The 26906-nt window shown below is 44.2% G+C and overlaps 2 protein-coding genes and 2 pseudogenes across 4 annotated transcripts in view; all 4 read left to right on the top strand.

Moving 5' to 3' along the window:
• Positions 1-1543: 1543 nt before the first annotated feature.
• Positions 1544-4419, top strand: LOC139760147 (ATP-dependent RNA helicase DHX15 homolog; annotated as a pseudogene).
• A 2313-nt stretch (positions 4420-6732) lies between these two features.
• Positions 6733-7434, top strand: LOC139760153 (uncharacterized). Its single transcript, XM_071683052.1, has one exon. The coding sequence runs from the start codon at positions 6733-6735 to the stop codon at positions 7432-7434; it is 702 nt and encodes a 233-aa protein (XP_071539153.1).
• On the top strand, positions 6758-9508 carry LOC139760148 (putative pre-mRNA-splicing factor ATP-dependent RNA helicase PRP1 pseudogene; annotated as a pseudogene).
• A 7924-nt stretch (positions 9509-17432) lies between these two features.
• The window catches only part of LOC139760151 (uncharacterized), a 34166-nt gene continuing 24692 nt past the window's right edge, over positions 17433-26906 (top strand). For 2 of the 3 annotated variants that reach the window (XM_071683046.1, XM_071683045.1), the window contains exon 1: positions 17436-18729. In XM_071683046.1, coding sequence (XP_071539147.1) covers positions 18663-18729 — 67 coding nt within the window. In that variant the 5' untranslated portion in view covers positions 17436-18662. Of the gene's footprint in view, positions 18730-26906 lie in introns of all 3 variants that reach the window. The other variant, XM_071683048.1, reaches the window with a different exon arrangement.

Below are 26906 nucleotides of genomic sequence, written 5' to 3'. Positions count from 1 at the left end.
GCTTGAGGGCCAATGTTTCTGGTTTAACATCATGAGAAAACGTCAGCCACGGTTCATGACAACTTTGGAATACCTCCGCACCCTGTGGGAGGACGTGCCTATTGTGGGTCCTGTGGTTTCCTACATTAAGCTAACCGGCCATCTGAAGGAACTGGAGCAGTCCCGGGAACAGTGCATCACATATAACCAGGTCATTCTCGATCGCCTGTCCTTCGGGATTCGCCTGATGGCATTGTTGCTACTGTTGGTCACAACGGCGTACATGGACTGGCATTTTGAGACACCTAAGAAGGAAATAGAGGTACCTGGGAAGAAGAAGAAGAAAGAAAAGCTTCACGCAGACAAAGTTAATAGTTAGGCAGGGAATGACAAAAGAAAGTAGGACATCACCGAGAAGGAGTCAAAGAAAGGTGTAGATCAAATGTTACGTGAAGAAAGGAAGGAAATCACAAAGAAGGAGTCAAAGAAAGGTGTAGATCAAACCTTGCGTGAAGGAAAGAAGGAAATCACAGAGAAGGAGTCAAAGAAAGGTGTAGATCAAACGTTACGTGAAGGAAATAAGGAAATCACCAAGAAGGAGTCAAAGAAAGGTGTAGATCAAACGTTACGTGAAGAAAGGAAGAAAATCACCATGAAGGAACCAGGGAAATGTGTAGATCAAACGTTACGTCAAGGAAATAAGGAAATCACCAAGAAGGAGTCAAAGAAAGGTGTAGATCAAACGTTACGTGAAGAAAGGAAGAAAATCACCATGAAGGAACCAGGGAAATGTGTAGATCAAACGTTACGTGAAGGAAAGAAGGAAATGACCAAGAAGGAGTCAAAGAAAGGTGTAGATCAAACGTTACGTGAAGAAAGGAAGGAAATCACCAAGAAGGAGTCAAAGAAAGGTGTAGATCAAACGTTACGTGAAGGAATGAAAGACATCACCAAGAAGGAGTCAAAGAAAGGTGTAGATCAAACGTTACGTGAAGAAAGGAAGGAAATCAACATGAAGGAACCAGGGAAATGTGTAGATCAAACGTTACGTGAAGGAAAGAAGGAAATGACCAAGAAGGAGTCAAAGAAAGGTGATCAAATGTTACGTGAAGAAAGGAAAGACATCACCAAGAAGGAACCAAAGAAAGGTGTAGATCAAACGTTACGTGAAGGAAAGAAGGAAATCACCAAGAAGGAGTCAAAGAAAGGTGTAGATCAAATGTTACGTGAAGAAAGGAAGGAAATCACCAAGAAGGAGTCAAAGAAAGGTGTAGATCAAACGTTACGTGAAGAAAGGAAGGAAATCACCAAGAAGGAGTCAAAGAAAGGTGTAGATCAAACGTTACGTGAAGGAATGAAAGACATCACCAAGAAGGAGTCAAAGAAAGGTGTAGATCAAACGTTACGTGAAGAAAGGAAGGAAATCACCAAGAAGGAGTCAAAGAAAGGTGTAGATCAAACGTTACGTGAAGGAATGAAAGACATCACCAAGAAGGAGTCAAAGAAAGGTGTAGATCAAACGTTACGTGAAGAAAGGAAGGAAATCACCAAGAAGGAGTCAAAGAAAGGTGTAGATCAAACGTTACGTGAAGGAATGAAAGACATCACCAAGAAGGAGTCAAAGAAAGGTGTAGATCAAACGTTACGTGAAGAAAGGAAGGAAATCAACATGAAGGAACCAGGGAAATGTGTAGATCAAACGTTACGTGAAGGAAAGAAGGAAATGACCAAGAAGGAGTCAAAGAAAGGTGATCAAATGTTACGTGAAGAAAGGAAAGACATCACCAAGAAGGAACCAAAGAAAGGTGTAGATCAAACGTTACGTGAAGAAAGGAAAGACATCACAAAGAAGGAACCAAAGAAAGGTGTAGATCAAACGTTACGTGGAATGAAAGACATCACCAAGAAGGAGGCAGAAAAAGGTGTAGATCAAACCATACCTGAAAGAAGGAAGGATATCACTAAGAAGGAACCAGGGAAATGTGTAGATCAAACCTTACGTGAAGGAATGAAAGCCATCACCAAGAAGGAGTCAGAGAAAGATGATCAAACCTTGCGTGAAGTAAAGAGGGACATCACTAGGAAGGAACCACAGAGAGCTGTAGATCAAACCTTAGGTGAAAGGAGGAAGGACATCAAGGAGGCAGAGAAAGGTGTGGGTCAACACTTACGTCAATCATCTGTTCCACAATTCAGAAATCCATTTAGGAACCCGCCATACAGCAGGAGGTTCCGCGAACTATACGATAAGAGAGTTCACCTGCCAGTGTGGGGTTTTCGGGACGAATTCTTGAAGCTCCTCAATCATCACCAGACTATAATATTTACCGGCGAGACTGGCTCAGGAAAGACAACGCAAGTGCCATAGTGGTGTGCTGACTTCGTCCGTTCCAGAGGCAATAAGAGAGTGGCCTGCACTCTCCCAAGGCGGATGGCAGCAATATCGGTGGCTAAACGCGTAGCACTGGAAATGGACGTTACAGTCGGATAGGAGGTTGGCTATTCCGTGCGCTTTGAGGATGTCTCCAGTCGTAGGACCGTCCTCAAATTCATGACCGACGGAATCCTGAATAGTGAAGCAACCAGGGATCCCATGCTTTCAAATTACCAGGTGATTTTGCTGGACGAGGCACACGAGCGATCCATAGAAACTGACCTCTTGCTTGGAATACTAAAGGAAATTATGAAGAAAAGGAGCGACCTCAGAGTCATAGTCATGTCCGCAAGTATTAATGCAGAGAAATTCTCAAAGTACTTTCACAACGCCCCTCTCCTCAATGTCCCTGGCCGATCTTATCCTGTAGAAATCCATCATTCTACAAATAAAGTCAAGGATTATCTCGACACCTCCGTCAGCACAGTCCTCAACTTGCACAAGAGTGAACCGGCAGGTGACATTTTGCTCTTCCTCACAGGGTAGGAGGAAATCGAGGAAGCATGTAGTCGCATTACCCAACAGATCGAGACTCTTGGTGACCGTGTGGGAGAACTGCTGTGTATCCCCCTCTACTCCACACTTCCTATGCAACTACAACACCGCGTCTATGAACCCTCACCACCAGATAAACACAATGGCGCCATCGGACGCAAAGTCGTCGTCTCAACTAATATGGCAGAGACATCCCTAACTATTGATGGCATAGTTTACGTTATAGACAGCGGCTTGTGCAAAGTCAAACACTTCGATCCTAACAGCCGCGTCGAGTCCTTGAACGTCTCACCCATCACTAAGGCCTCAGCCACCCAGCGCGCTGGACGTGCTGGCAGGACTAAACCCGGAAAGTGCTATCGTCTCTACACGGAAGAACAGTTCCAGCGAATGGACGAGAATCCCCTTCCTGAAATCCTTAGGGCAAACATTGATGCCATTGTTCTCAAGGTGAAGAAAATGGGTATGGGTGACTTACTGGACGACAGGTTAATGGACCCACCACCTCCTGCAACAGTCGCCAAGTCCCTAGAACTCCTTCGAATCCTTGGAGCAATAGACACCAATGGTGACTTAACCAAACTTGGATACCTCATGACAGAATTGCCGCTTGATCCCCAGCTGGCCAAGATGTTGGTCACATCTCCTGATTTCAAGTGCTCCACTGAGATCTTAACCATCTGTGCCATGCTTTCCGTCCCACAATGTTTTGTGCGACCTAACGTAAAGAAAGAATTGGCAGACCAGATGAAGAGCCAATTTGTTCACAAATATGGAGACCACCTGACCTTACTGAACCTTTACAACGCCTTCATTAAGAACGGCAGGAGAAATAAGTGGTGCTGGGAAAACTTCGTCAACTATAAGTCCCTGAACGAGGCACATAAGATTCGTCGGCAATTGTCAGCCATCATGCGACGTGTAGGGATTCCGCTCATTTCTTCCGATTTCACTGCAAACCCACGACAGGAAGACATAAGGCAAGCCCTAATATCTGGCTTCTTTATGCAAGTCGCTCACTCAGAAGGTTTCGGCAATTACTTTATTCTTCGAGACCTACAAATGGTTAAAATTCACGCCTCAACTGCTCTCGACCGTAAACCCGAATGGCTTATTTACCACGAGTCCGTTCAAACATTTAAGAACTACATACGAACTGTAACCAAAGTCGAACCAGAGTGGCTAATGAGTATAGCTCCAAACTTTTACATGGACAGCTGTCCACCGTGTTATCCTCGCAGTTTATTGAAGAAGGTCATGTTAGAAATGCAAACTGCAGAGCAGAGTAAGTGTCTCCCGGGAACCACAGAAGCAGGTGAGACTACTGACCAAGAGTGGTGATCTGTTAATAATATTCATGTGTGAACGCTCCCACACCAAAGGGATGATACCACAGTAATAAGAAATTCCACCTTTCACAAGTACAACTGACGCGTCTCAAAGTCGGACGGGGAATTGATTGCATGTGAGTGATTAGCTTGTTTCTCTATTTTCTCATTTGTCTACTTTCGCGTAATTCATTATTATCATCTTTCGTAACTTAAATTTATTCATTCCATTTAACTAAAGTTATAATGAACCTTTTACATTGAACGCCACATAGTTTATCCTAAATATATGATGTATCTAATGAACATAAAATATCTTAACCATATATACTTTAAACACTTACGAAATCAACCACACAGAATAACATAACTGTATGCTGCATCGTGATAACATAACACAAATGGAGTTTCTATACTGTATCCTAACTACGTATCGTATCATATATAGACCATATCTTAACTACATGCTATATCTTAACAATATCTTTATACTATATACACTCTTACCAAGTATTCTATATTATCACATCTCGGCAGCAGAGGGAAATGACCTCTTCCTGACACCAGTAAATATTAAAGGCTTGAGATAGTGCGCGCAAAATGGAATTGAAAACCATTGTATCATTCTTGGCGGTAACTTTGATGATTGTCGGGTGTTACTTTCAAATGTAGATTCTCACACCCAAGCTGTCGGAGCTTTCTGAAAAAGCCACCAAACTACACAGTCAGCTTGAGGGCCAATGTTTCTGGTTTAACATCATGAGAAAACGTCAGCCACGGTTCATGACAACTTTGGAATACCTCCGCACCCTGTGGGAGGACGTGCCTATTGTGGGTCCTGTGGTTTCCTACATTAAGCTAACCGGCCATCTGAAGGAACTGGAGCAGTCCCGGGAACAGTGCATCACATATAACCAGGTCATTCTCGATCGCCTGTCCTTCGGGATTCGCCTGATGGCATTGTTGCTACTGTTGGTCACAACGGCGTACATGGACTGGCATTTTGAGACACCTAAGAAGGAAATAGAGGTACCTGGGAAGAAGAAGAAGAAAGAAAAGCTTCACGCAGACAAAGTTAATAGTTAGGCAGGGAATGACAAAAGAAAGTAGGACATCACCGAGAAGGAGTCAAAGAAAGGTGTAGATCAAATGTTACGTGAAGAAAGGAAGGAAATCACAAAGAAGGAGTCAAAGAAAGGTGTAGATCAAACCTTGCGTGAAGGAAAGAAGGAAATCACAGAGAAGGAGTCAAAGAAAGGTGTAGATCAAACGTTACGTGAAGGAAATAAGGAAATCACCAAGAAGGAGTCAAAGAAAGGTGTAGATCAAACGTTACGTGAAGAAAGGAAAGACATCACCAAGAAGGAGTCAAAGAAAGGTGTAGATCAAACGTTACGTGAAGGAAAGAAGGAAATGACCAAGAAGGAGTCAAAGAAAGGTGTAGATCAAACGTTACGTGAAGAAAGGAAGGAAATCACAAAGAAGGAGTCAAAGAAAGGTGTAGATCAAACGTTACGTGAAGAAAGGAAGGAAATCACCAAGAAGGAGTCAAAGAAAGGTGTAGATCAAACGTTACGTGAAGGAATGAAAGACATCACCAAGAAGGAGTCAAAGAAAGGTGTAGATCAAACGTTACGTGAAGAAAGGAAGGAAATCACCAAGAAGGAGTCAAAGAAAGGTGTAGATCAAACGTTACGTGAAGAAAGGAAGGAAATCACCAAGAAGGAGTCAAAGAAAGGTGTAGATCAAACGTTACGTGAAGGAATGAAAGACATCACCAAGAAGGAGTCAAAGAAAGGTGTAGATCAAACGTTACGTGAAGAAAGGAAGGAAATCAACATGAAGGAACCAGGGCAATGTGTAGATCAAACGTTACGTGAAGGAAAGAAGGAAATGACCAAGAAGGAGTCAAAGAAAGGTGATCAAATGTTACGTGAAGAAAGGAAAGACATCACCAAGAAGGAACCAAAGAAAGGTGTAGATCAAACGTTACGTGAAGAAAGGAAAGACATCACCAAGAAGGAGTCAAAGAAAGGTGTAGATCAAACGTTACGTGAAGAAAGGAAGGAAATCACCAAGAAGGAGTCAAAGAAAGGTGTAGATCAAACGTTACGTGAAGAAAGGAAGGAAATCAACATGAAGGAACCAGGGAAATGTGTAGATCAAACGTTACGTGAAGGAATGAAAGACATCACCAAGAAGGAGTCAAAGAAAGGTGTAGATCAAACGTTACGTGAAGAAAGGAAGGAAATCACCAAGAAGGAGTCAAAGAAAGGTGTAGATCAAACGTTACGTGAAGCAATGAAAGACATCACCAAGAAGGAGTCAAAGAAAGGTGTAGATCAAACGTTACGTGAAGAAAGGAAGGAAATCACCAAGAAGGAGTCAAAGAAAGGTGTAGATCAAACGTTACGTGAAGGAATGTTAGACATCACCAAGAAGGAGTCAAAGAAAGGTGTAGATCAAACGTTACGTGAAGAAAGGAAGGAAATCAACATGAAGGAACCAGGGAAATGTGTAGATCAAACGTTACGTGAAGGAAAGAAGGAAATGACCAAGAAGGAGTCAAAGAAAGGTGATCAAATGTTACGTGAAGAAAGGAAAGACATCACCAAGAAGGAACCAAAGAAAGGTGTAGATCAAACGTTACGTGAAGAAAGGAAAGACATCACCAAGAAGGAACCAAAGAAAGGTGTAGATCAAACGTTACGTGAAGGAATGAAAGACATCACCAAGAAGGAGGCAGAAAAAGGTGTAGATCAAACCATACCTGAAAGAAGGAAGGATATCACTAAGAAGGAACCAGGGAAATGTGTAGATCAAACCTTACGTGAAGGAATGAAAGCCATCACCAAGAAGGAGTCAGAGAAAGATGATCAAACCTTGCGTGAAGTAAAGAGGGACATCACTAGGAAGGAACCACAGAGAGCTGTAGATCAAACCTTAGGTGAAAGGAGGAAGGACATCAAGGAGGCAGAGAAAGGTGTGGGTCAACACTTACGTCAATCATCTGTTCCACAATTCAGAAATCCATTTAGGAACCCGCCATACAGCAGGAGGTTCCGCGAACTATACGATAAGAGAGTTCACCTGCCAGTGTGGGGTTTTCGGGACGAATTCTTGAAGCTCCTCAATCATCACCAGACTATAATATTTACCGGCGAGACTGGCTCAGGAAAGACAACGCAAGTGCCATAGTGGTGTGCTGACTTCGTCCGTTCCAGAGGCAATAAGAGAGTGGCCTGCACTCTCCCAAGGCGGATGGCAGCAATATCGGTGGCTAAACGCGTAGCACTGGAAATGGACGTTACAGTCGGATAGGAGGTTGGCTATTCCGTGCGCTTTGAGGATGTCTCCAGTCGTAGGACCGTCCTCAAATTCATGACCGACGGAATCCTGAATAGTGAAGCAACCAGGGATCCCATGCTTTCCAATTACCAGGTGATTTTGCTCGACGAGGCACACGAGCGATCCATAGAAACTGACCTCTTGCTTGGAATACTAAAGGAAATTATGAAGAAAAGGAGCGACCTCAGAGTCATAGTCATGTCCGCAAGTATTAATGCAGAGAAATTCTCAAAGTACTTTCACAACGCCCCTCTCCTCAATGTCCCTGGCCGATCTTATCCTGTAGAAATCCATCATTCTACAAATAAAGTCAAGGATTATCTCGACACCTCCGTCAGCACAGTCCTCAACTTGCACAAGAGTGAACCGGCAGGTGACATTTTGCTCTTCCTCACAGGGCAGGAGGAAATCGAGGAAGCATGTAGTCGCATTACCCACCAGATCGAGACTCTTGGTGACCGTGTGGGAGAACTGCTGTGTATCCCCCTCTACTCCACACTTCCTATGCACCTACAACACCGCGTCTATGAACCCTCACCACCAGATAAACACAATGGCGCCATCGGACGCAAAGTCGTCGTCTCAACTAATATGGCAGAGACATCCCTAACTATTGATGGCATAGTTTACGTTATAGACAGCGGCTTGTGCAAAGTCAAACACTTCGATCCTAACAGCCGCGTCGAGTCCTTGAACGTCTCACCCATCACTAAGGCCTCAGCCACCCAGCGCGCTGGACGTGCTGGCAGGACTAAACCCGGAAAGTGCTATCGTCTCTACACGGAAGAACAGTTCCAGCGAATGGACGAGAATCCCCTTCCTGAAATCCTTAGGGCAAACATTGATGCCATTGTTCTCAAGGTGAAGAAAATGGGTATGGGTGACTTACTGGACGACAGGTTAATGGACCCACCACCTCCTGCAACAGTCGCCAAGTCCCTAGAACTCCTTCGAATCCTTGGAGCAATAGACACCAATGGTGACTTAACCAAACTTGGATACCTCATGACAGAATTGCCGCTTGATCCCCAGCTGGCCAAGATGTTGGTCACATCTCCTGATTTCAAGTGCTCCACTGAGATCTTAACCATCTGTGCCATGCTTTCCGTCCCACAATGTTTTGTGCGACCTAACGTAAAGAAAGAATTGGCAGACCAGATGAAGAGCCAATTTGTTCACAAATATGGAGACCACCTGACCTTACTGAACCTTTACAACGCCTTCATTAAGAACGGCAGGAGAAATAAGTGGTGCTGGGAAAACTTCGTCAACTATAAGTCCCTGAACGAGGCACATAAGATTCGTCGGCAATTGTCAGCCATCATGCGACGTGTAGGGATTCCGCTCATTTCTTCCGATTTCACTGCAAACCCACGACAGGAAGACATAAGGCAAGCCCTAATATCTGGCTTCTTTATGCAAGTCGCTCACTCAGAAGGTTTCGGCAATTACTTTATTCTTCGAGACCTACAAATGGTTAAAATTCACGCCTCAACTGCTCTCGACCGTAAACCCGAATGGCTTATTTACCACGAGTCCGTTCAAACATTTAAGAACTACATACGAACTGTAACCAAAGTCGAACCAGAGTGGCTAATGAGTATAGCTCCAAACTTTTACATGGACAGCTGTCCACCGTGTTATCCTCGCAGTTTATTGAAGAAGGTCATGTTAGAAATGCAAACTGCAGAGCAGAGTAAGTGTCTCCCGGGAACCACAGAAGCAGGTGAGACTACTGACCAAGAGTGGTGATCTGTTAATAATATTCATGTGTGAACGCTCCCACACCAAAGGGATGATACCACAGTAATAAGAAATTCCACCTTTCACAAGTACAACTGACGCGTCTCAAAGTCGGACGGGGAATTGATTGCATGTGAGTGATTAGCTTGTTTCTCTACTTTCTCATTTGTCTACTTTCGCGTAATTCATTATTATCATCTTTCGTATCTTAGATTTATTCATTCCATTTAACTAAAGTTATAATGAACCTTTTACATTGAACGCCACATAGTTTATCCTAAATATATGATGTATCTAATGAACATAAAATATCTTAACCATATATACTTTAAACACTTACGAAATCAACCACACAGAATAACATAACTGTATGCTGCATCGTGATAACATAACACAAATGGAGTTTCTATATTGTATCCTAACTACGTATCATATCATATATAGACCATATCTTAACTACATGCTATATCTTGGAAAGAGGGGCGAGTATGCAGTCTTTCGGGGATGAGAGTGCCTGGGATGTGAATCAGTTGTTGTTCGCCGATGAACAGCACTGTTGGCTGATTCGAATGAGAAACTGCAGAAGTTGGTGACTGAGTTTGGAAAAATGTGTGAACGAAGTTGAGAATAAATGTGAATAAGAGCAAGGTTATTAGGTTCAGCAGGTTGAGGGACAAGTTAACTGGGACGTGAGTTTGAGCAGAGAAAAATTCGAGGAAGTGAAGTGTCTTAGATATCAGGGAGTGGACTTAGCAGCGAATGGAACCATGAAAGTGGAAGTGACTCATAGGGTGTGGGAGGGGATAAAGGTTCTGGTAGCGATGAAGAATGTGTGGATGGAGAGAATGTTATCTCGGAGAGTGTGGTTAAGTGGTGCAAAAGAGGGTAAGACGGTGTGTTGAAATGGTGTGGACATATAGAATGAATGAAAGGTTGACAAAGCGGATATATGTGTCAGAGGTGGAGGGAACTAGGAGAAGCGGGAGACCAAATTGGAGGAGGAAGGATAGTGAAAAAGATTTTGAGCGATCGGGGCCTGAACATGTAGGAGGATGAGAGGCGTGCAATGAACAGAGTGAACTGGAACGATGTGGTATACCAGGATCAAAGGAGTGAACCATGGCATGTGGAACTTCTCGGGTAAACCATTAGAGACAGTATGAACGAATGTGGCCTTTTGTCTGTTTTCCTGGCGCTACCTCGCTGACGCAGGGGGTGGCGGTGCTGTTTCCTGTGAGGCAGGATGGCGCCGGGAATGGATGAAGGCAAGAAAGTATGAATATGTACATGTATGCATTTGTATATCTTTGTGTTTGTGGATGTATATATATATATATATATATATATATATATATATATATATATATATATATATATATATATATATATATATATATATATATATATATATGTATTTGTTGAAAGATCCTACCAGTCTGCCCATGTTTTACAGGAGATGCAATGCTAAGCATACCATTGTTTTGCTCGATCGTGTCCACGCTTTTGAATAACTTCTGCTTCTAGGCACTCTCTCTCTCTCTCTCTCTCTCTCTCTCTCTCTCTCTCTCTCTCTCTCTCTCTCTCTCTCTCTTTGATAACCCGCCTGCTCTTGTTCCAGTCTACGAGACGGTCGTGTGCTGGTCAGGGTGAGTTAACACCTGCCTTGTCTCTGCTTGTCTGATCACCATACATGTCTGTGTGATCACGTCATCTCATAGGTAAGTCCCCAAGGTGTCTCCCCTACGTACACGCTCCTACAAGCACTACTGCAAGGGGAAATGTCCACCGACGACGCTGTTGTCCTTCGTCAGGTGATTTCCCCGGGTGTCGTGCTTGCCTGGCAGACTGACGTTGCTCGCCTTGCATACGCGTTGAGAGAGATGGTGGTGGCCTTGTCCACCAAAGACCCTTAGGGTCTTCGGTGTGTACTGTCGGGGATGTGGCTCTTCTTACACCTTCGCGTGGCTCTTCAGGGCAGCCCAGGATGCTCGTCACCTTCTTAGATATCAAGTTTAAAGATAATCTTTTTTCCTTGTCTCTTGGCCTTTCTTTTTTTTTTTACCACATTAATATCCATGTTTCTGATTTCCTAGATGTAGTTTCGAAGGGTTTGTGGCTGATTGTACTCGTTTATATTTATTTCTGTTCTTGGGTTAGGTTGTTACACATCTGCTGCTGTTGTACGGTCAGGTTGTTACACATCTGCTGCTGTTGTACGGTCAGGTTGTCACACATCTGCTGCTGTTGTAGGGTCAGGTTGTCACACATCTGCTGCTGTTGTTGCTTCAAATGCTACATCAGGGTGTCAGACATCACCTGGGTGTGTGGTACCCCACCTTGGCGAGGTTCCCCTTGCCACCAGGTCCAATCACTGCCTCCCTCCCTCCTCACCCTCCGATACTCTTGGCTTCCGTTCGTCCCTCACGTCTGACACCAGTCGTAACACTGCTCCTCTTCGCCTTGGGATGTGGGAGTCGATATGAACAGCCATACGTCACTAAGGCAACACTGGCTGGCCTTCATCCGCAAGACGGTAGGAGAGAACATCAACAAGAGACAGCAGGAGTGAAAGTAGGATGAGACGGTACGAGACAGCAAGAGAAAACAATGGTGACAGCAGAAGTGACAGCTGGCGGAGACAGCTAAAGGGAACAGCAGTAGGAGACACCAGGAATGACAGAAGAAAGAGACAGTAAGGGCGGAGGAAGTAAGAGACAGCAGGAGGTTGACAGCGAGAAGAGACGGAAGCAGGTTACAGCAGCGGAGGGAGACAGGACTGCTCAAGTAGCTCATATGAATGCAAATCGGGAGCAAAGTAGCGGGAAAGGAACCTTAAAGACCCATGTGAAATATTCCTAAAGCGATTCCTTCACTATGGCTCGACACCTCGATAATAGAGTAAGTTCCGAACTTGATTTTTTTCTTCCTTTACGAGGTGAGCTGGAGGAAAATATTACCATGAGTACTGGGGGATACATCATCACTAGGTCAGCTGGGGGAATACATTGTAGGTGTATTGGGGGATACATTACGAGGTAGGCTGGATGTATACATCACCATGAGACTTAGGGGAATACATTACGAAGCAGGCTAAGGAATACATTATCAGGTAGGCTGGGGGAATACATTACGAAGCAGGCTAGGGAATACATTATCAGGTAGGCTGGGGAATACATTGTGAGGTAGGCTGGGAGAAGCAGGCTAGGGAATACATTATCAGGTAGGCTGGGAGAATACATCACGAGGTAGGCTGGGAGAATACATCACGAGGTAGGCTGGGAGAATACATCACGAAGTAGGCTGGGAGAATACATCACGAGGTAGGCTGGGATAATACATCACGAGGTAGGCTGGGAGAATACATCACGAGGTAGGCTGGGAGAATACATTACGAGGTAGGCTGGGAGAATACATTACAAGGTAGGCTGGGAGAATACATCTCGTCTCTATCAAGTTGTGACGTCTGGAAAACCTTCAACACATCTCTCCACCTTCCTGGCCTTCGTCTTCTGGCTCTGCACTCCAGGAGGAACTTGCAGTCAAAGATTCCCCTCCTCCAGCACTGACGTCTGACGTCGCTACATCTGTGCTGTAGATCATATCATAAAACTTTCATAAGCTCCTCGATGGCTTGACTCCTCCCACATCTGAATGATTTTCATCAACTCCAGTTAGAATCATCTCCCTCTTCCTCCTCCTCTTCCTCCTCCTCCTTCCATCATTTGCATTCCTTGTTTCTGTGATATTTGGTGCCTCTTCCTCCTCCTCCTTCCATCATGTGCATTCCTTGTTTCTGTGATATTTGGTGCCTCTTCCTCCTCCTCCTTCCATCATTTGCATTCCTTGTTACTGTGATATTTGGTGCCTCTTCCTCCTCCTCTTCCTCCTCCTCCTTCCATCATTTGCATTCCTTGTTACTGTAATATTTGGTGCCTCTTCTTCCTCCTCTTCCTCCTCCTCCTTCCATCATTTGCATTCCTTGTTTCTGTGATATTTGGTGCCTCTTCCTCCTCCTCCTTCCATCATTTGCATTCCTTGTTTCTGTAATATTTGGTGCCTCCTCTTCCTCCTCCTCCTTCCATCATTTGCATTCATTGTTACTATGATATTTGGTGAGGTGTTGTCCACAGCTTTCTCAGCCAGTGTGAGGTTCGTCTGGTGTTGGTTCCCTTGTGGTCGCCTCAGACCCATAGATTCAGGCTTTAGCACTTAATCAAGCAAGCAAATAGCGGACTATGAGCCAAGGCAAGGAAATTTAGACCAGCCCTTCAGTTCAGGGTAGACTAAACCTTTCACCACACACACACACACACACACACACACACACACACACACACACATACACGCACGCACACACTGTCAAGCAATGTATTTTTTTTTCATTTGATTTCTAGATCAAATCATCTTCAAAGCGAGAAAGGTACAGTGTTAGCTCACCGGGAAGCTCTCTCCAGAAGACATCATGACAACATCATGTTTATAACCGTTCCCAAGGAACGTCACGTGACAGCCGATGAAGAAGAGGAGGTGGTGTCTGTCTGTGTCCTCGCTGCGCAGCTGTCTGTGTCCTCGCTGCGCAGCTGTCTGTGTCCTCGCTGCGCAGCTGTCTGTGTCCTCGCTGCGCAGCTGTCTGTCTCCTCGCTGCGCAGGCGTCAACTGACCTTCTTGGTCCCGAGGGGCGGATGGGAGGGAGGAGTTTGGGTGGGTGGTTTAAACCCGGTGATAACACCGCCCTGGTCGTGGGCTGCGCTTACGAGAGAGAGAGAGAGAGAGAGAGAGAGAGAGAGAGAGAGAGAGAGAGAGAGAGAGAGAGAGAGAGAGAGAATGACTGTCATTTACACAAGTTTGAATAGTTTGCTGTGGTGAGTCAGGGCAGCGAGAGGTACCTCGAGGCTTCAAAGCAAGCAGACAGAAATGGGCTGAATGTCATCAGGAGACTCTGACTGTGAAAGTGACAGTGGAATAAGGACACAGCGCCACGCACGGCAAGGCTGGGGGTCGTGCAGTTTTATTCTCTCGTGTTGCGCACAGTCCTGATCTCTATGAGGGAGGATCGAGGGAGAGAGAGTTGAATTGCACCCATTAACCACTCCACCCCTCCCACTCTCTCTCTCCTTCCTAGTGTGTGTGTGTGTCTGTGTGTGAGAGAGAGAGAGAGAGAGAGAGAGAGAGAGAGAGAGAGAGAGAGAGAGAGAGTTGCAGGAGAAACAGAAGAAGAACTTGGCTTTTGTTCATAACAAAAGCAGCAAGTATAATGTCTGTTTCAGTAACGATATATATGTATATATATATATATATATATATATATATATATATATATATATATATATATATATATATATATATATATATATATATATATATTCCTATGAGTCCACGGGGAAAATGAAACACGAAAAGTTCCCGTGGACTCATAGAAATATCTTGATCACGCGCAAAATTGTGATCCTTTCCAATATATATATATATATATATATATATATATATATATATACGATATCTTACAGTCTGTTGGTAATGCATGCGTCTTTTGACGATCCATATTGATGTCTGCATTTCAATTGGTCAGTCACAGGATGAGAGGCGGACCCGCAACACACGACCACCACCACCACCTGCACCTCAGCACTCTGGCCTGGAGTGACTTGATACATCCCATGAATAAGTTAAGAGCCAGATGAAGGAAGACACCAGGCCAGCTGGCCACTCCCTGATCACCCGTCTCTCTTGAGGCATGATTATCCCCAGTCATACTCGCCACAGTGAGGATCTGCTATCATACGCTTTTGGAATGAGGTGGTCCGATCATACATGGACGTCTCTGACACACACACACACACACACACACAGATACACACACACACACACACACAGGAATATGAGTGTAACAAAGACTTGGAAATCGAAATCGACCCAAACCTGTTGCCACAGTCCCACATTTGGAATATCATAAAGGAGGCAAACCAACTTCTGATAGATATCACAACTGTATTCAAGTCTATAAATTAAAGGAAGTATTTAAGTCAGCTGTTGTTCATATTCAATACTTTGGCCCTAAACTAGAAATATACGTCTCAGTTCTGCCTGACCACACCTCATCAAACTGGTACACTGGGTCCAGGGGGGAAGGCAGCAGAGATGGCACTTGAATTACGAGGGCTGAGTTACAGGGGAAAGGCAACAGGACTTAAATCTGGCCAACAGAGAAGAGAGGTGTGTCAGGCGCGATTTGATCAAAGGCTTCGAGTTTGTAAACCAGGTTGAAGACGCTGATTGTGAACGGTGGTCGAAATGGCGAATAGTATGAAGAAAAAAAAAAAAAAAAAAATATATATATATATATATATATATATATATATATATATATATATATATATATATATATATATATATATATATATATATATATATAGGGTGACATGATGGGCGTAAGTGGGATAAAGCGAACTGAAACAATGTGGTACACGGGGTATAAAATGCTATCACTGGACTTAACTAAGGTATATGAAGCAGCTAGGGGAAACCACAGTAAGGTCTGTGGGCCTGGTTGTGGATAGGGAGCTGAGGTTTGGTTGCATTGCACATGACAAGCTAGAGGATGACTGGGTTCGAACGAGACCTTTTCTCTATCTGACTCCCTCCCTGACATGCATAATGCACAGAGGCCAAAGCCCATCAGCCACAACCACGCCCCACGGGTCGTTGCGTGGTTTTTTACAAGACCACATCATAAGGCCTGGTTCAGCATGCTGACAGCACGGCGTCCCCCGCTCACCACATGGTTCCAATCTAATCTATCTCATGCACGCCTCTCATTCCCCCCTGCATGTTAAGACCATAATACCTTAGAACCTCTTTCCCTCCTGTCTCTATCCATATACTTCCTCCTTCTTCCCTTTGCTTCCTCCACCTCTGAAGCGAGGGTCCTCTCTCGTCAATCTTTCTTCAATCATCCTCTCCAAATGTCCAAACCATTCAGTAGGCCTTTGGTCACCTCCCTTAACCAGCCTTCATCGAATCATAGACGCCATGAGATAAAGTGTCTTACTTCGGTAGCTTTCAGGTGACAAGTTTGACACACGCAGATACTAGGGTCAGTATGGTCAATATACTGGACACAAATTAGACTTAACTACCTGCTAGCAAAGAGCTCATTGTGGCTTGACACGTTCCATGAAGGTGACACTCCCGGAAACACGAATCCCATTTACCGTAATGATGGTCTTTTGTTTTTGCTCCTTTGTGCGCGTGCGTTCCGAGGTATACGTTAACTGGGACCTGAAGACCTGTCACTAGTCTGCCACAGTGTCAGCCAAAGGTAGCCAGAGTGAATACTAGGAGTGTCAGCAAGGCGTCAGGAATCACCTTCACGGCAGAGAACCAAGTGGGTGCTGACGATCGGTTGATGGCGGCCTTCCCCTGGTCCTGGCGCTGATCCGGAGATCCCGGGTTCGACCCCGAGCACTGCCTACTGTTCCACTAGTGGTGATAAGCCCCACGGGGCATGGTCTTGTGCCACCTGTAGCTCGTCACAGCTCTGTTGGCCACGAAAGGCCACGTTAGACTCTCGGAAGTGATATGAGTGGACCTTGTCTCTCGTTCTTAACACATACATACGACGAGAACCACCACCTGACGGAGGGTCACGTCGAATTACCCGTCATACACACATACACACGACGAGAACCACCACCTGACGGAGGATCACTTCGAACTACCCATCAGACACACATACACACAGTGAGAACCATCACCTGACGGAGGATCACCTCGAACTACCCATTAAACACACATACACACGGTGAGAACCACCACCTGACGGAGGGTCACGTCGAACTACCCATCATACACACATACACACGACGAGAACCACCACCTGACGAAGGATCACCTCGAACTACCCATCAGACACACATTCACATGGTGATAACCACCACCTGACGGAGGGTCACGTCGAACTACCCATCATACACACATACACACGACGAGAACCACCACCTGACGGAGGATCACCTCGAACTACCCATCATACTCGTGTGACCGATTCTGTTCCAGGAAGGATGCGTCGACCAGCACGCACACCCAGCCAGCCAGGCAGCCCAGGGCCTCAGTGCTCTCCCATCCCTGGTCGAGCGAGGGCGTCCGTCCCCAGCCACCCCTGTGGTACTGGTCGTCCTGGCGCTGGTGCTAGTAGGCTCTTGGCGGCTCCTGGACTCTGTCACAAACTCGAACAGGTTCTGAAAAGCCAAATGGAAATCACACATACAAGTGGCCCTGGAACATATACATTCCAGCGAACCCGCAACCACCTTACATACCACGACACACTCCAAGGACATGATGAACATGCCACTGGAGTCCATAGGATCAACGGTGTTTGACTGGATGGAAATGTAACCGTCCAATTCGCCTGAAGGATTAAGACTCATAGTTGCACTAACTTTCGAAGTCGCATTAACTTACGAAGGCCATATGTAAGCAATTATGTACAGTCCTGGAAACTGCTGGGGTTATACAGACAAATGATGAGGGTGGAACCAACATGACAACATAAGTTACCAAGAGCCCCAATGGGGTTCATTCTGTGAGTGATGAGGCAAATGGAACGCGGTAGTTTATTAAGGTAAATGTAATTGTGTTGGGCACAACGTGCACTCGAGTTATCTTGGAGAGATAGCATTTATCTGGAGTTACAGAGATACTGAGAGAAATGGATATTGTGTATTAAGATATCATTACGATACATGATTCACCTGTAGTGATCTGTGTATATTTATGGAGGGGAAATTAAAGGTAATATCTATAGACCAGACACTAGGAGTGTTAGATAAGGGTGGCCAGAGTGAACACTGGAAGTGTCAGCTAAGGGAAGCTAGAGTGAACACTGGGAGTGTCAGCCAAGGGCAGCCAGAGTGAACACTGGGAGTGTCAGCCAAGGGCAGCCAGAGTGAACACTGGGAGTGTCAGACAAGGGAAGCTACAGTGAACATTGGGAGTGTCAGACAAGGGAAGCCAGAGTGAACACTGGGAGTGTCAGACAAGGGAAGCTACAGTGAACATTGGGAGTGTCAGACAAGGGAAGCTAGAGTGAACACTGGGAGTGTCAGACAAGGGAAGCTACAGTGAACACTGGGAGTGTCAGACAAGAGCAGCCTGAGTGAACACTGGAGGTGTCAGCGAGAGGCTTTTGAAATGAACAGCCAAGGGCATTTAGGGTGAACAGTGAGAGTGGCAGCCAGAGTGAACAGTGAGAGTGGCAGCCAGACTGAACTTTGAGAGTGGCAACCAGAGTGAACAGCGAGAGTGTCAGCCAGAGTGAACACTAAGTGTCAGCCATGAGAGCCAGTGTCAGCTGGTATGGTTGCTGTATCCTGCTGATGATGGCGCATGACCCTGGCCAAGGTAAGTACAGCTTCTCTCTCTCTCTCTCTCTCTCTCTCTCTCTCTCTCTCTCTCTCTCTCTCTCTCTCTCTCTCTCTCTCTCTCTCTCTCTCAAAACATCTGAATGTAACGATACTTTTCTGACATTTTTATTTCAACATTACGATCATTTCAACATCTCTATCTATTCAACATTACGATCATTTTCAAAATAAAAATCATTTTAACATTACGATCATTTTTTAACATTAGGACAACTTTAACAATACGATAATTTTTAACATCAGAATCATCCTAACATTACCATAATCTTTAGCATTAGGATAGATTTAACATTACGATCATTTTGAACATCAAAATCATTTTAACATTACGATCATTTTAATATCAAGATCATTTTAACATTACGATCATTTTTAACATCAAAATCATTCTAACATTACCATAATTTTTAACATTAGGATAACTTTAACATTACGATCATTTTGAACATCAAAATCATTTTAACATTACGATCATTTTAATATCAAGATCATTTTAACATTACGATCATTTTTAACATCAAAATCATTCTAACATTACCATAATTTTTAACATTAGGATAACTTTAACATTACGATCATTTTGAACATGAAAATCATTTTAACATTACGATCATTTTGAACATCAAGATCATTTTAACATTACGATCATTTTTAACATCAAAATCATTCTAACATTACCATAATTTTTAACATTAGGATAACTTTAACATTACGATCATTTTGAACATCAAAATCATTTTAACATTACGATCATTTTGAACATCAAGATCATTTTAACATTAGGATCATTCCAACGTTAACATCTTCACTATGTCATAGATGCCTCAAACATATTATTCATTTCAATGATGGTGACCTGTGTATGTGACATGCTGATCAGAGATGTCGGTGGATCGTAGACGAGATATCGCATCTGCTATCTTCTATCTAATACCTGGTATCTTCTATATGATATCTTCTATATGATGTATTACACCTTCTATCTGATATCTTCTACCTTCTGTCTGATATCTTATATTTTCTATATATCTTCTACCTTCTACATGATATCTTCTATCTGATATCTTCTATCTGATATCTTCTATATGATATCTTTTATCTTCTATCTGATATCTTCTATATGATACCTTCTACCATCTATCTGATATCTTCTGCATGATATATTCTATCTTCCACCTGATATCTTCAACTTGATATCTTTTATCTGATATCTTCCTTCTGATGTCTTCTATCTGACAATTTCTATTTATCTTTTATATTACATTTTCTTGCCCATCTGATATCTTCTATATGATATCTTCTACCATCTATCTGATATCTTCTGCATGATATATTCTATCTTCCATCTGATATCTTCTGCATGATATATTCTATCTTCCATCTGATATCTTCAACTTGATATCTTTTATCTGATATCTTCCTTCTGATATCTATCTGACAATTTCTATTTATCTTTTATATTACATTTTCTTGCCCATCTGACATCTTCTATATGATATCTTCTACCATCTATCTGATATCTTCTGCATGATATATTCTATCTTCCACCTGATATCTTTAACTTGATATCTTTTATCTGATATCTTCCTTCTGATGTCTTCTATCTGACAGTTTCTATCTCTTTTATATTACATTTTCTTGCCCATCTGATATCTTCTATATGGTATCTTCTACCATCTACCTGATATCTTCTGTATGATATATTCTATCTTCCATCTGATATCTTCTGCATGATATATTCTATCTTCCATCTGATATCTTCTGCATGATATATTCTATCTTCCATCTGATATCTTCAACTTGATATCTTTTATCTGATATCTTCCTTCCGATATCTTCTATCTGACAGTTTCTATCTATCTTTTATATTACATTTTCTTGCCCATCTGATATCTTCTATATGATATCGACTGTTTTGAAAGATATCTTTCTTCTGACAGATACTCTCGTGTACGTACCGTGCCCACATTACCTCAGAACCTTGGAACATTTTGAAAACACATTCACACTTATGGTGGCTCTTCGGTTTGACTTTATGAATTCTCACTGATACTTACATTTTACACTTACGTCAAAGTAACACATTCACATTATGTTGGCTGTTATGCTTTGACTTTAAATTCTTACTGATACTTATATTTTACACTTACGTCAAAGTAACACATTCACATTTATGTTGACTGTCATGCTTTGACTTTAAGTCGTCACTGATACTTATATTTTACACTTAAGTAAAAGTAACACATATACACTTATGTTGGCTGTTATGCTTTGACTTCAAATTCTTACTGATACTTATATTTTACACTTGAGTCGTAGAAGGCGACTAAAAGGGGAGGGAGCGGAGGGCTGGAAATCCTTCCCTCTCTTTTTTTTTTTTTTTAATTTTCCAAGAGAGGAACAGAGAAGGGGGCCAAGTGAGGATATTCCCTCAAAGGCTCAGTCCTCTGTTCTTAACGCTACCTCGCTAACGCGGGAAATGGCAGAGTGAAAAAAAATTTATATTTACCACTCAAGTAAAAGTAACTTTAACGTGTCTTCCTTCACCGCTGGTCCATGGCGAGCTGATCATCCAGACTGTTTGGGTATGCGAGACGTCCACGTAAATCTGAGCTGACATCTTCTACGATGTCTTCATTATCTCAATGTTTGCCTTCATATCTCTACGACATAAATGGTGCCCATTGTAGCTACTACCTGCCCACGGAAAATCCTTGGGATGGGCAGGTAGCAGAAGACCTGATGGTCTATGATGACCAGGGAAACAGCTGGAGGACAGCGATATTGGCCTACCTTCCTGATCTATATAGATGGGCGAGGGATGATAAACTAGAGGGCTTCTGGCATGCACCTTCCATCAACCTTGTTCGTGTGTTCGTCTTCTATGTCTCACTCGAGTTGTTCATGTCTACTGAAGCCATGTACATTGAGGTTTCGTCATGTCTGTGAAGTCTTCGCGTCATCTGTCTGAAATGTAGGAGTACTCATCTTGCCTCACCAGCAGGAGGAGGAGCGGGCGTCTACCCCCACACACCACAGATCAAGCCTCACTGTTGCACGGGTGCAGCCCAAGTTTTTCCCCTTGAAGTTTCTGAGATCTCACCAAACATAATGTCGCACGACCTTATTTATGAGAGGCTATTACACACCCACGAAATGCAATATTTATCATGTAATTTCACAAGAGAGTCATTTTACCGATTCGCTGAATATATTGACAAAGCTGTCTTGAATATGGAATTCTCCAAGTGTCCATTATTGAGAGGGGGGGAGGGGGTCTTAAAGAAGATGTATCCACAGTTCCAGGCAGTTCCAGGCTCCAGGCTCAGCTGGGGTCAGTTTAAGAGCAAAGTTTGATGGCGTATATGACTTAAGTCTTTCTCAGTCATCACAATACGTCTCTCCTGCCCTCAAGATGATGAATGGAAGCCTTGTAGGTTAAGGGTAATATGAGGGAGATTTACGTTACATTGCCACAGCAATTTGCTCAAATTCAACTTTGCTAAGACGCAATTCCTCCCGAATCAATGTTCAAACCACGGCAGTTCAACCACGGGACGAGGGGCAAACTTGTTGAACACAGCCCATATACTGTACGCTACAGAGCTTGGAAGCTCCACATAAGTACAGTCACACAACCTGCCTCCACATTACTGGGGTGGGGATGTTTGTCTGTGTGAGTGGCTGTGTGCCACTCAGTAGGGTCACACCCGCCCTAGTGTGGCATATCTTAGCGGGCTCTTCCTCACCACTTCTCCCCTTGGTCAGAGTGGCGACAGAAACCTTCCTCCTGCTGTCGCCTCCCTTCACCCACCCACACTTTCCTGAGTGTTGTGACGCTGCTGATGTTCATGTCTAAGCCACTGTTTCAGCGAGACGTCCGCACGTGCCTAAAAGCACCAGGCTGCTGCTTCCCATACTCTCTGTGTGGAGACTAGCCAGGCGAGAGAGAAAGAGAGAGAGATAGAGAGATGGAGACTCTTTGGGTCAGGATTGTTGGTCTTACCCCGTGTCTCATTCAAGTTCAGCCACCGGGCTAGCCATGTCATCACTATACACGCATCATACACCTCTTCATCCCCGCCTCCTCCCTCCTGTAGCTACGTCTCACGGAACTGGAAGTGACAGGGTGAGGGAGGAGGATGGACGCCATGGACGGGGAAGATGGGTGAAATGTTTGCCTCTCAGTTGGACATTCTTCTTCATCATCTCTTCTTCTTCTCCTCCTCCTCCTCTTTCGTCATCATCTTCCTCCTCTTTCGTCATCTTCTCCTTCTACCCCTTTCCTATTTCTTTTCCTCTTTCCTCTCTCTAAAAGGGCCAAGCATCCCCATTCTCCCCCTCATCTTTTTGCCCTGATGTGACGCTCCATTCAAGGCCTGGGCTTCGACGGAGGCTATTCTAAGTGACTCTCGAGGAAAAAAGAAATATACAGAAAGAAATCCAACCTAACCCCTGTTTGTCCCGACCAACTTCCAGCGCTCACATTAAGCAGCGATTATTAGCTAACAAAAGCAACCGCCGAGGTGGACCTGAAAAAAAAAATACCTGATCAAACTTTTTCTATTACTAACTCCAGTTGAAATTACCTCCTGCCTTCTGCTTCCCGTGGCCCGAGCTCCGGGAGGAGGTAGGGAGTGGGGATCTGTGGGGGGTCTCTACATTTCTGGCTCCAGAGGCCCGCTGGAAGGCTCACAGGCTTGGTGGTGAAGTTCAGGGGGGGGGTCTTCTGGTGGAGATGACAGGTCTGGTCGAGCTCAGATACCTCATGGAGCTCACAGGTCTGGTGGGGCCCCACAGGCCCCAGCCAGCCTTGGGGTCCGGTGGAGCTCACAAGCTTAGTGAAGCTTCGGAACTCTATATGCAAGAGGACGATGCAGCTCTGGGGCTCAGTGAAGTTCTGACAGTATAAGAAGCGCAGGGAAGACGCGAGACCTACAGGGCTTAGTGAAGATATAAAGTTATGGAATACCGTAGGATCACAAGCCTGGCTGTCTTTAAGAAACAAGTGGACCTCAATGGAATTTTGACTTCGTAGACTTTGTCGAGCTAAACATTGACGAGGGCTCATGGAACTGGTGGGGCTCATGAGACCAGTAGAGCTCATGGAACTGGTGGGGTTCATGAGACCAGTAGAGCTCATGGAACTGGTGGAGCTCATGAGACCAGTAGAGCTCATGGAACTGGTGGGGCTCATAAGACCAGTAGGGCTCATGGAACTGGTGGGGCTCATGGAACTGGTAGAGCTTTAGGCGCTCAAAGAGGTGGCATAATTCATGGAACTGATGGGGCTCGTGAAACCGATGGAACTGTTGGCGGCCGGCCATATATAACATGAGAATGTCAGAGACGTACAGCAGGGGAAGGGCAGATCAACGTGTGTGTGTGTGTGTGTGTGTGTGTGTGTGTGTGTGTGTGCAGGGACACCTACACAGATCCACCTCTCGGTCCATCTGGCTTGGGGTCGTCCAGCCACCAGATGAGCCGAGGGCACGACGCCCCTCCTATACCACATACGCGCCATGTTCTCAACGTGGCTGATGATCATCATGGTGCCCAGGACGTCTGCGATCGAAGTCCTTGACTTCATCTCTCTCACTCACGTCCAGGTCTTCCGTCATCCAACGCATCAGTTCCCCCTTGATGGTTTCTCTCTTATCTTCTTTCTCTTACAAATTACAACCAAAATTTTATCTATTTTCTGTTAACATGTCGCGTACAAACCTTATTTTCTTCTTCCGTCTTATAGAACAGCAAGCTATCAAGCAACTAGTGAAGCTACCTTAACCTATTTAGCATTACGTGTTTGACATAGAGCCTCCTTATTATTTCTGTTCCATTTTCTGTAAGTGCTCGTTGACGAATTGTCTGGTGTTGTCTGGACGCCGATTGTCCCTTGTGCACTAAAAGCCCAAGAACCAAAGGGGAATCAGAATCCATTAGTTCGATACTGACATCCTAAGCAAAATAATAATACCTTGATTAAATTTTTTTTTCTACGACTTCATATGTTTTTCCGTCACGAAAAACTAGATTTTCTAAACGATATTAATCAAAATTGTTATATTTGTATCATTTCCTGTCCTAACCACATTACCGTCTGAGACGTGGCAATTCATCTCTTAAATTTTCCAACATTCTCTGAATTTATCAATACTATAGTGTATATTTCTCTTTCAAATAAGCATCATCAAAGCAGTGAATGACATTCGTTTTGCCTTATTTCAATAAATCAATGATTTATGACAGTTTCTATTTAAGTCAAAGAATATAGCTAGAGGAAGGGATATTTTCTTGCATAAGAGAAATGAAAAGTTATGGGAAGTACCAATGACACCGAAATAACTGGAGTAACATTGTTCACTTCGAATTCCACCGAAACCGAAGTGATAGATACTATATTTGTTGACTGTACACACCTGGGATTCTGACCCAACGTTCTGGTAATTTACTTAACCTACGCAATGTTACACCTGCAGTTTGATAGAAAAAAAGAAAAAAAATATATGCGTATATATATATATATATATATATATATATATATATATATATATATATATATATATATATATATATATATATATATATATATATATATATATATATATATATATATATATATATTCCTATGAGTCCACGGGGAAAATGAAACACGAAAGTTCCCAAGTGCACTTTCGTGTAATAATCACATCATCAGGGGAGACACAAGAGAAGAAGAAGAAGAAAGGCCACATCCGCTCACACGATGATGCCTCGCTACCCAAGGGACAACCAGATCTACCCTGGGCCAGTGGTGCCTCGCTACCCCAGGGTCAGTATCCTCCAGGGTGTCAGTGCTTTTAAGATCTCTGGCGAGGATGAGCTCAGCGCCCACTCCTCCTGTTGGCCAACTGGCCCCAGCCATCAGCAGGGCCACGAAGCTGGCTGATCCCTTCGCCCTCCACCCTGACCCTTTACCTGAGAGGGGAGGGGAAAGAGGCCTTTGATCTCTCATATATTCCAGGAAGCATTTATTATCGGCACAAAAGATATCAGCTTTCTTGGTAGAGGACTTAACGTTCATGGTGTGGGGACTTAACCTCCCCTGGTGTCGGGCTTAACTTCTGTGGTCCAGGACCTAACTTCCCCAGGTGTGGGGTCTAACTTCCCCTAGTGTGGGGTCTAACTTCCCCTGGTGTGGGGTCTAACCTTTCCTGGTGTGGGGTCTAACCTCCCCTGGTGTGGGGTCTAACTTCCCCTGGTGTGGATTCTAACTTCCCCTGGTGTGGAACTTAACTTCCCCGGGTGTAGGCCCTCCTTCCCCTTGTGCCAGACCCAACTTCTCTGGTGTAGGGACCTAACTTCCCCTTGTGCCAGACCTAACCTCTCTGGTGCAAGACCTAACATCCCCTGGTGCAAACAGCAGGCTGTGCCCACCGGAGGTGACCAGTGGAGCTGTGTCTACAGCTGTGTCAAAGAGATGTCCTGCCAGCAAGTGAACAGTGAGTAATATAGACAGTTTTCTGTGCACACGCGCTCGTGGACGAAATGAAATTCATGAAGACGTGTAAGTGCTAAAGAACAGTTGCATGGGACTGTGAGTTCGTGATGAAGAGCAGGTCGTGGAGGCTCATCTGTTAAGCATGTCTGATGGGTTCTTGGATGAATGAGCCTTTTAACATTGGATGGCTCTTCAGTCCATCACTGTGTGTGGAGTGGGATCAGGGCGGGAGTGAATGAGTATATGAACTAGAACATGGCTGTATGATCAAGTGGCTTTTCCAGTAGGAGTGCATGAGGAGGATTAGATGGTTGTGTGAGCAAAATACATCCATTATAATCCCATGTGTCGTGTGTAACGAGATGGGCTTTAGGTTTGATCCAACTGTACGTAAGGTTTTTATGTAGTGAATATGTGGCTGTGTGAATGGGAGACTTGCTTGTGTTATATGGACATATGTGAGTAGAGAACTCATATGAGGAGGGGGCTCGTAGACCTACATGAGTAGGATACAAGAGCCCTGGTGGACGGTGGTCTTTCTAAACGAGTGATCAACACAAACCCCCATCCACCCCTTCCCCAGGTAGAACTACAGGACCTGCTGATCCCCAGGTCGTGTGACCTTACGTAAGAATCCTCCTGGTAAAAGTGACCTGACCTGACAAGACCTCGAG

This window comes from Panulirus ornatus, chromosome 35 (assembly GCF_036320965.1).
Source record: "Panulirus ornatus isolate Po-2019 chromosome 35, ASM3632096v1, whole genome shotgun sequence".
Lineage (NCBI taxonomy): Eukaryota > Metazoa > Arthropoda > Malacostraca > Decapoda > Palinuridae > Panulirus > Panulirus ornatus.
This window is presented reverse-complemented; position numbering and strand designations above follow the sequence as displayed.

Bases quoted from the DNA above. Each gene is read 5' to 3' on its own strand.
- LOC139760153 (XM_071683052.1), top strand. From the start codon at position 6,733: ATGAAGGAACCAGGGAAATGTGTAGATCAAACGTTACGTGAAGGAAAG.